We start from the raw sequence: 9,710 nt of genomic DNA on the forward strand, positions 1-9,710 counted from the left end.
TCTGAATGCTATGTGCTGACATCAATGGCCTATGATCGCTATGTGGCCATCTGTAACCCACTTCTGTATAATGTTGTCATGTCCCCTCGAGTGTGTTCCAGCCTTATGCTTGGTTCATATTTGATGGCATTTTCAGGTGCTATGATCCACACGGGATTCATGCTGAGACTGACTTTCTGTGATGCAAACACCATCAACCATTATTTTTGTGACATCCTCCCCCTGCTCCAGCTTTCCTGCACAAGCACCTATGTGAATGAGCTGGTGGTTTTCATTGTGGGGTCATGAATGTGATTGTGCCCAATGTCACCATCTTTGTGTCTTATGCTTCCATCCTCTCCTGCATCCTCCGCATCAGCTCCACTGAGGACAGGTCCAAAGCCTTCAGCACCTGCAGTTCCCACATAATTGCTGTTTCCTTGTTCTTTGGGTCATGTGCATTTATGTATCTTAAACCATCTTCTGTTGGGTCTATGGATGAAGGGAAAATCTCTTCAGTCTTTTATACCAATGTGGTTCCCATGATGAACCCTTTAATCTATAGCTTGAGAAACAAAGATGTTAAACTTGCCCTGAGGAGAATTCTGAGCAGGAGGTAGTTATAGTCAGAAACACTACCTCTCCCTACAGTTATTTACACAATGGGGAGATTTCGTGTTTAATGAAAACATTTTTAGTGGTCGCCTTCTTAGCTTATTTTTTTTTAACATGGTATAGGAAATTTGAATCTTCTCTCAATAATTTACTTCCAGTCTTTATATCTAAGTTTTTTCTTTTTTTCGTCATTTGCACAATATCTTTACTTTTTTCCTGTTTAGCAATAATATTAAATAAGAAATATATTATCTGAGTTTTTTAAGTTTTTTCTTTTGAGATTTTTGTACCTGTGTTGTATTTGTACATTATTCCACTGGAATAAGATGAATGGTCCCCATTATTGAATTGGGCAACATTAGCACAACACTGCACCACTGGGGTTGTTCTTATCTGTCACATGTTATTAGAAGCATAAATCAGATAGTGTGTATATTCTCCTGTTTCTTTAATTGGCAAGAATATGTCTTTTTCAAATTGCAGAAATGAAAGGTTCGAAACGACCATTATGTGTAATCTACTGTACATCTGTAAACATTTATAGCAGGTTACTTTTGGCAGAAAGTTTGTTTTCTTTGTTTTACTTTTATAGCATCAAAGTAGCACATAACTGATCAACAAAACATATTTACTCTATGAATGAGAAAGTGAAGCTCAGAATCGTTACTGATTCACGAAGTCACACAGCTTCACAGAGACAAGGTCTAGAGTATCCTCTCAGTCTTCTGATTTCAAGTCCACAACTCTTTGTTATATGCTTTGCTTCTACTTATTTTTTTCACCTTGGTGAACAAGGACTATGAGAAAACATTTCTAGTCTGAAGCTTGATTCTGCTTTGTTCCATGCTGGATATTACAAGAATTTTTCTCCTGCTGGGTATTACAGTTTTTGTTTTTTGTTTAGGAAAACAGGTTGTTGCTTCTTCTTGTTGAGAGAGATCCATTTGGACTATGATATTGAGGAGATGATTGGCTCAATGAAGGATGTTACTTAAGTACAAAATGTACTTGGTGCATTAAAACCTGGCATCAAGTACTACAGAATAAGGTACTTTGAACCTAAGTTACAATACAGTATAGAATAATTTTTTTAAATATTGAATTTGTAATATTTGTAAATTTTTACATTTCAGAAAACAGGGCACGGAAAAGAAAAGAGCACCAAAATGTCTCATTATGCCAGGATTCAATAAGACATTTGACCAATAAATATGCGATTCCACTGTGGCTATGGTGATGAGTATTAAAAACTGCATTCTGAAATTATATCATTTTTGCATGGATGGGAGTGCATTCAAGTGTCCATATCTAAGTTGAAGCTGCACTACCTAGTGTCTAGATAAGTAGTCATTTTTCAGAAAGAAAACACAAAAGTTGTAGCCACATTTGGCAGTAAGGAGAGAGAGGGCAGTAGCTTCAGGCGATAAAATTAAGAGTAATTGGAACACAAGTTAGGAGAAAGGAATTTACAAAATAAAATGATGGATAATGAAAGCTCTTACTGTTACTCTCTTTTCCTTTCTAGAGGCTTTAGAAATAATATTGAGTTCACAGGATTTTTCTGGATAGGATAAAAGTACAAGTCATTTGATATTTAAAAATATAAACTCATAGGGCCGGAGGACTTGGGACAATTTAATCACCCTCGGATTTTTGAATTCTTATGCTACTCCTATATATATTTGAAGGTACAAAACTTCAAATTGCAGCTGACAGAGCAGTGGAAACTTGAAGGAAACATTTGGTGAATAAACCAAATTGTGGCAAAGTTTACTGGAAAGTATGTGAATTTTTTTAAGGGTAAGAAAATGTCAATTTAAAGATCCTTAATATGACTTATCAAAAAATATTTTAAGATACTTGTAACAGCATTCATTATTTACCATTTTCCTATGTCCACTCAATATTTAAATATTCTGCAATTTCGCTTAGGTGGTTTGTTGGCCTGTTTTGTGGCAATGCGCTCTACATGGCAAACAAAAATGGCAGTATACCACACTGATATAAAGGCAGATTTTCATAATGCAATGTAGTCGAGTACATTCTACATGTGGGTTGATTCCAAAATTGGTGTCATTTAGTCAACAACATTACTCCTGAATTGGATTATGCTAGCGAATGAATGCCCACACTGGGGGCAGACATGGTGTTCTTCTCTAAGAGTGGCACAGTTGGTTTTTCTCTCTTGTCTCGTGAGGACAGTTCACTGGTTAATCAGCCTGGCTCCAAGCAAAGTAGTTGGTGTATATGCAGGGCTCATTGCAGCTTCAAATACTAAATCCTTACTCAGAGTGGGAATTCTGTGTTCTGAGGCAGAGACTCCCATCTTTCTCATTAAGGGGGATAGCTGATGGAACCACCTGTGTGTGCTGTGTAACATCTCTCCCGGATGTAAGGTTGAATAGATCCACTTAAAAAATAAAGATCTATGCAGGGTTTTATGCTTGCCATTAGGAAGCGTGAGCTGTTGTAGTGTTCTCTGTGTGTTGTGTCTGTCAGTCTCTGTGTTCCTCAGGGAAGAACTTGGAGGTAAATAGGGAAGAAGACCCAGTTCCCGTTATATTGACGGGACTATCACTCAGAGATGTTCATGGCCTGTTGCAAATCATAACTAATAAAGTGGAATAGCTGGGACTAGGACTTGGACGTTTTGATTCTAAATTTTGATTGTTTATATTATTATTATTATTATTATTATTATTATTAAGAGAAAATAAGACAAGTGACTAGAAAATATTCACATTTCATGTTTGGCAAATCTATTGCCTAAGTTAGAGATTATGAGTATATTATTATTGAATACCAGTCTAAACAATAAATGGAGGCACATGAAGCACATACAGCCTGCAATAATCATTGTTATTAGGTGTTTACCAAGTCCCAGTCTCCAAAGTAAGTTCACGCATTCATTATCTTATTCAGTCTGCACATCAATGGTATTTGGTAGGCACTGCTATGATTGGCCCAGCGTGGCAGAGATTGCTAGCTGGTCCTCTCTTCTTCCAGAACACACAGTTCTGCATACGGATACAGTTCCCTTCTTGCAGTGAGGAGTGGCATGTAATGAGTTCTAGACTGATGGGTACCGTTTCAGAGACAAAGTCCCCTCTTCTATATTCTCCTGACCTTCTGTAGATTGCGTACCAATGATGGCAAGACCCTATTCGATGATAAAGCTGTAGAGAAAAGCCAGAGAGTGATTGGCAAAGAATAAAGTTGGAAAATAAAGAAGAGACAGAGCAACTCTGAAGTAGGGAGAATAGAGGGCCCTTGTGTGATGGCAATATTCTCTGCTTATATCTGCTCGGTGTTTATAATCTTTTCTTTTTATTTTTTTAACTTTTTTATGTCTTTTTTATTTATTCTTGAGAGACAGAGAGAGAGAGAGACAGAGAGAGCAGTAGAGGGTCAGAGAGAGAGGGAGACACAGAATCCGAAGCAGGCTCCAGTTGGCGGACAGCACAGATCTCGACGCGGGGCTCAAACCCATGAACCATGAGATTATGATATGAGCTGAAGCCGGATGCTTAACCAACTGAGCCACCCAGGCACCCCAAGCTTTTCATTTTATAATCATTATTGAAGTATAATTTTCCGATTCCCGAAGAGTAGGTGAGAGTTCCGTTCCCTGGCCTGCATCCATTGGTGTTAGGCTTATAGACTTTTTTATGTATTGAAGCTAAGTTTCACAATCAATTGATATTACATAAGTTGATGAAAGCCCCTCTTAAGCCAAACATTGTAATAGTCCATTAGCAGAAAATGAGAATAAACTCTTGGTATGCCTTCTGAACACACAACAGCCCCCATACCACCATTTGTAGACTAGCACTTACAGCACAATGTAGACCATGTCAGGACAGAGACCATTCTCCTTATAAACCCAGTGAACAATTTCGTGTTTGTGCAAGTAGAAAAGTCAATATATAATCTCATTTCATGGGTTTTGTAGTATGTTATGTGTCATTATGCTGAGGTTAGTGGTGTGGTAAAGAGGGTATAGCTCTCATTCCATATTATACAACTTCACTCTGTGAATCCTGTCTACTTTCTTCATAAAGTCTTTCCTTAAAGAATTTCTTTAGATATACCAGTAATGAAAACCATTTGAAAATACAGAAATATGGCAGTATTTAGGCATAGAGAAAATAGGGCCTCGGTCATCGGAAGATTTAGAAAGCATACTGATCAAATCAGAATTGGTATCACAATTGTAATTCAAGTTGCGAGGTGGTTCAACAGTAAGTAACTTTGTGTTGAGTCTCGGTGTATGAGGTGAGTCCATTTTATAATCTCACCTGCCTGGGTCAGCACTGTTCCTGGACATCCAGGTAGACCTGAGTGTGAAGGTGGAAGTGTGCTCTATGAGTTATACTCAGTTAAGTAAAGTGGAGAGTGAGTAAGTCATTGACCCTTGGTCTTTTTATGTTATGCTCTAGATGGGATTTATCATTTTGAAAGTAAGTTACTATTTGGACTCACTATGAACGCACTACAAATTATTTGACTTATAAAAGTGACAGTAAAATGTGACGATGAAAAGATAGTTAAAATGAATAGTTGGCAGTTATTGCTAGGAATGATTAAGGTAAAAGAAACATGAAAAACTGGAACTGACGGGATATTTGTGCAAAATAAGGGCCCAAAACCACTATTCTCTCCCCACCTATATTGAGATTAGGCAATGTGAACAGAAATCTGTCTTGATTGTATGAATTAAATTTCCCAAGTTCGTAAAGGTCTATTCAAACCATGATTTGATGGTGTTTTTTTTTTCCATTGCTCTTTCATTCAGTTAGGCAAGAGTCTCCTAATTCCCAGTAACACACACAAAAAGGCACTTCATTAGTCCCTAAAATTGAAAATCCTTCCTACTCTTCAAAGAAAGCTCAAGTCGTAGATATTTATAGCAATGAATTGTGAATCTTGTTTATTTCAACTGGAGTTTGGAATTGTAGTTATAAACACTGAGAATAATTCTAAGTATTAGGTAAGTAATTATAGATTGATTTGTAGAGTGAAAAATTATCTTTCCCATCTTTGATAATTGGTACTGTAGCTGATGTACCTTTGACCTTTAGCCATACTTGTTCCCCTGCCTGAAATCACTACCTCTTGTTCTTTCCTATCATCTTTCCCTCTGGCCTTACTTTTTCAGAGAATTTTCTGATTCCAGAAGACTAAGTGAAGGTTCCCTTCTTTGGCTGAATTCGAGTTTGTGTTTGCTTCTACTGCAGCATGTATCATCTTGTAATATAAATGCCTTAACATTCATTTGGCAATCTCAATAAAGTTTTTTTTTTTCCCTGTAAAGCAAATGGGTCTTTGCATAAAACACATACTCAAAACGTATGGGTTAAACAAAACCATGTTTTAATGCTTGGTACAACTGTGTTCCAGGCACAAGGAAAAAAATGGACTTAAGTTAGACTTTACACCTTTCCACCCCTCTGAGAAGTGTAGATACATTCTCAGTAAGAATGGTGGATGCAGCTGACCTAGCAATCTGAGCGTCTCAAGAAACTGGCCTGGTCTGTTCATTCAGAAAACCAAGGGCTATCAGCCACATTCATCAGATAGAAATGTTGTTGTATTAGATATGCGGGAAACAGATGTCCATTTTGATTCTTATGGGTTAGCTAGATATAGTCCTGACATTTGTGGAGAGTTCGCCAGACAGGTGCTGACATAATGCAAATCATATATACCTATACATGCACATGTACATGCACACATATAAAAAACTGCTTGACATACTTTATATCCATATATTTCCAAATAGCAAATTCCAAATTACTATACTCAGACCAACATATGACATTGATGACTACACTCAGACCAAATATATGACAATCATATATTTCCAAAATAGCATTGATGAGTATACTCAGACCAACAAATCATAATCTGAATATTTTAGGTAGTTTTATCCTTCAGTCAAGTGAGCCTCAGTGACTAGATATTAGATGGAAGAGACCTGGGTTTCAGTGAAGAATATTCTGGCATTTCTTCCCAGGAAATATCTCCAACACTTACTAAAGTTTAAGATCTCTAGATGTAACAATTACTTTGTTAATTGTTAGTTCTACACTTTCTAATACCTCATTAGCTCTCCTCTAATTTATTTCAATAATTAGGGCAGAACAATAGGTATGGTGCATCTCGTGGTTGTAGGGAGTTATAAGATAGTGGTGGTTGTGCCAGTTAACTAGAGATTTAATAAGGTGGCTTCTTGATTTAGTCTTTAAGATTACTTTTTTCTTTGAACATAGAATTAATTGGAATCTTTAAGTAAGTACCAAGATTGATAAAGTTTAAAACAGGAGTTTTCTCCTTAATCAGCTATATGACTTTATTCAAACAGGTAAGCATTGGTAAACTTGATCAGCCATGCAGTGATACAACTGCAAATATGACCTTCATATTTAGTTTAACTTAAACACCACTAAGTTTAACAATCTTCTTTTTTTATTGATAAACTGAGTTTTTATATCTAGTCCATTGCTTCATTTCACCCTTTTCCCTTACTTAACTTTGACTTAGAACTGCTGTCCAAGTTTTAATTGAGAACTCTAAAGCTAGACCTGTGTCTAAATTTAGAATTCTTTTTTTAAAAATTATAGCCCTGGGGGCACCTGGGTGGCTCAGGCAGTTAAGTGTCCAACTTTGGGTTTCGGCTGAGGTCATGATCTCACAGTTCATGAGATGAGCCCCACATTGAGCTCTGTACTGACAGCATAGAGCCTGCATGGGATTCTCTCTTTCCCTCTCTCTGTCTCTCCCTTCCTCAAAATAAATAAATAAACATTTAGAAAGTTTTTTTAAATAAAATTAATTTCCTGAGATTACAAATGCTTCATCAAAATGAATGGGAAATTGAATAGGAAATTTAAGAAAATATATATTGAAGAGGCAGCTCTGCTTCGTGGAGAAAGAATATGCTAATGTGTTGTGTTTCTCCATGAACTCCACCAGTTTTATGGCTATAAATCCTCTATCATTTTAAAATAAAAATTTTATTTAGTGAAATAGTAGCTCTTAAGCAGACTCTTCAAATAAACTTTTATTTGAGTCAGTTTAGAGTCAAGCAAGATAAACTTGCATTTAAAGAGACTTATTCATAGTAGCCATATCCCAGCTACCCAGCATGTAAGAAGAGGCAATCCAAAGGGGGGAAAATACCTATGTCTGGAAATGGGTTAAATATTGAAAATATAAAGTTAAGCTGGACATGGATCTGAATTCATTAAAAAGGTGATGATTAACGTGCATATTTGGAAAAAAATTCCTTTTAGGGAGGATTACTGGCCAATGCAAAAGTTACTCCGGGCATGTTCGAGAACACAGAAATGGCTTATGTGCCGAATAAAAGGAATAAGAGAGAGAGTTGAAGGAGTGGTGGGCCAACATGGAACACAGGGCAAGATCCTGGTAGAAGTAGGTGATTGTGAAACTTGGGCTTTTACTTAGTGAAATGCAGTACAGGAAATTACAACATTATACTAACATATACATACACACATAATATAGACATAACTACCTTCTCATCTGTCACAACTAGGATATACCACTTTGATTTGAGAAACTATTGTCTCTTACTAGCATTAATACAAAGCCCTCCTAATGAAATGCCTGCTTTCCTAAAAGCAACTGGGATCATTTCTTCTGAAGAAAGATATCTTAGTCAAGTCAGGTCAGTGGACTCAGTCAGTGTTCCTTCTCTTTATCATGAGTTAAGTTCTAATATTTTAGAAAATTTATGATATAACAAATATCAAAAAAAAAAAAATTCTATTAGTGGCTCATCAGTAGGACAGTCAATTACCAAATAGCTAGAACTCCAAATTACTGAACCCTCTTTAAATAATACATGATTCATGACATTGAAGGATTTGCTAGGACACATTTCTGAGTCCTATTTTTCAGAAGTATAATTGTTCATTGCCTTTACACTAAGGATTTACATTCTCTGATCTGATTTTTAACATATCATAACTTCTACTGGAAACTTTATTATTTATGATCAGAATTTCTTCAGATGGGAGCCAGGGTTGGTAGAGTGGTGCCTGAAAGGAGCCCCGTATCATTTTTTAATATAATAAGCAGTTGTGGAGTTCCTTAGCAAGATGCTAAACCTAAATTTATGTAATTAATAGCTTTCTGTTTATTGTATATGCTTTTCCAAAGGAAAATATTTTTTTTACAAAAAAAATCTGTCCATAAATTGTTTTTGAATCAGTGTGTCATGTAGAGAAGTAGAGCTTAGGCTTCCATCTTGCAACATGGGAAATGGGAGTTTATTTTTGGCTCTACTTTGAAGGGTTGTACAGCCTCTACAGGGAAGAGAAAACTTAAGCATATTATTGAGTCCTTAAGGAACTGAGGACAGATTATGGCTGGGGTGTATGTACAATCCCGATGGTTCTGACTACACTTAGAAATTTTCCTTGGGGAACACTCTGAGCAAGCTTCTGCCTTGTTTATTACTGAGTATATTATATAGTTATACTCACATGATAACTTCCTTGACTTAACAAGTGGTCAAGTGATCATAATAAAGACTTTTTGTCTTCTGGTTGAGGAGTAAGAGCCATAATCAGAAATTACGATCTGTAGTTCTAAAAGATTTCCAGGGCATATCTGCAATCAAGTGTGGACTGAGTTTCTTTGAATCAGAGGAACCAAATCCTCAGAGCCTGAATTCACCTTGACAATGGGGCAATAACAATGATGAGGAAGCCCCAGTGTTTTCTGGCCTGAGGTGGGTGAGCTTCTGAATTTCAGCTTAATGATGTCCTCCTTTTTTGAGATGGAAATCTGAGGATCTAAGATATGCCACTTTCTTTGCCAGATTGCACTCCAGAGACTCAATTGAAATTGGCAGAAAAATCTATCAGGACATGGAATGTTTAGAGATGTTGCAGGGGCTGGTCAAGGAATGCATTCTGTGAGTCACTAGGTTCCCTCTCCATGGGCAAAACTGACTAATGTGGATCTGTGGCTTTTACTCTGTGACATTGGCAGTAACTTCTTGTAGACTGGTCCCTTAGTTTTGGATTAGAAACAGTGTAGTTGGTTTCTACCACACCACGTCTGATCTGCATTAGAGGCCAGCT

The 9,710-nt window shown here is 36.8% G+C and overlaps 1 protein-coding gene and 1 pseudogene across 1 annotated transcript in view; both read left to right on the top strand.

The window, feature by feature from the left end:
* On the top strand, nucleotides 1-599 carry LOC115272652 (annotated as a pseudogene).
* A 6,341-nt stretch (nucleotides 600-6,940) lies between these two features.
* The window catches only part of LOC115272653 (olfactory receptor 8B3-like), a 3,470-nt gene continuing 700 nt past the window's right edge, over nucleotides 6,941-9,710 (top strand). Inside the window, exons 1-3 of the mRNA XM_029915661.1 lie at nucleotides 6,941-6,958; nucleotides 7,890-7,952; nucleotides 8,242-8,325. Of these exons, the coding sequence (XP_029771521.1) occupies nucleotides 6,941-6,958; nucleotides 7,890-7,952; nucleotides 8,242-8,325 (165 nt within the window). The remainder of the gene's footprint in view (nucleotides 6,959-7,889; nucleotides 7,953-8,241; nucleotides 8,326-9,710) is intronic.

Source organism: Suricata suricatta, chromosome 11 (assembly GCF_006229205.1).
Source record: "Suricata suricatta isolate VVHF042 chromosome 11, meerkat_22Aug2017_6uvM2_HiC, whole genome shotgun sequence".
NCBI classification, from domain to species: domain Eukaryota; kingdom Metazoa; phylum Chordata; class Mammalia; order Carnivora; family Herpestidae; genus Suricata; species Suricata suricatta.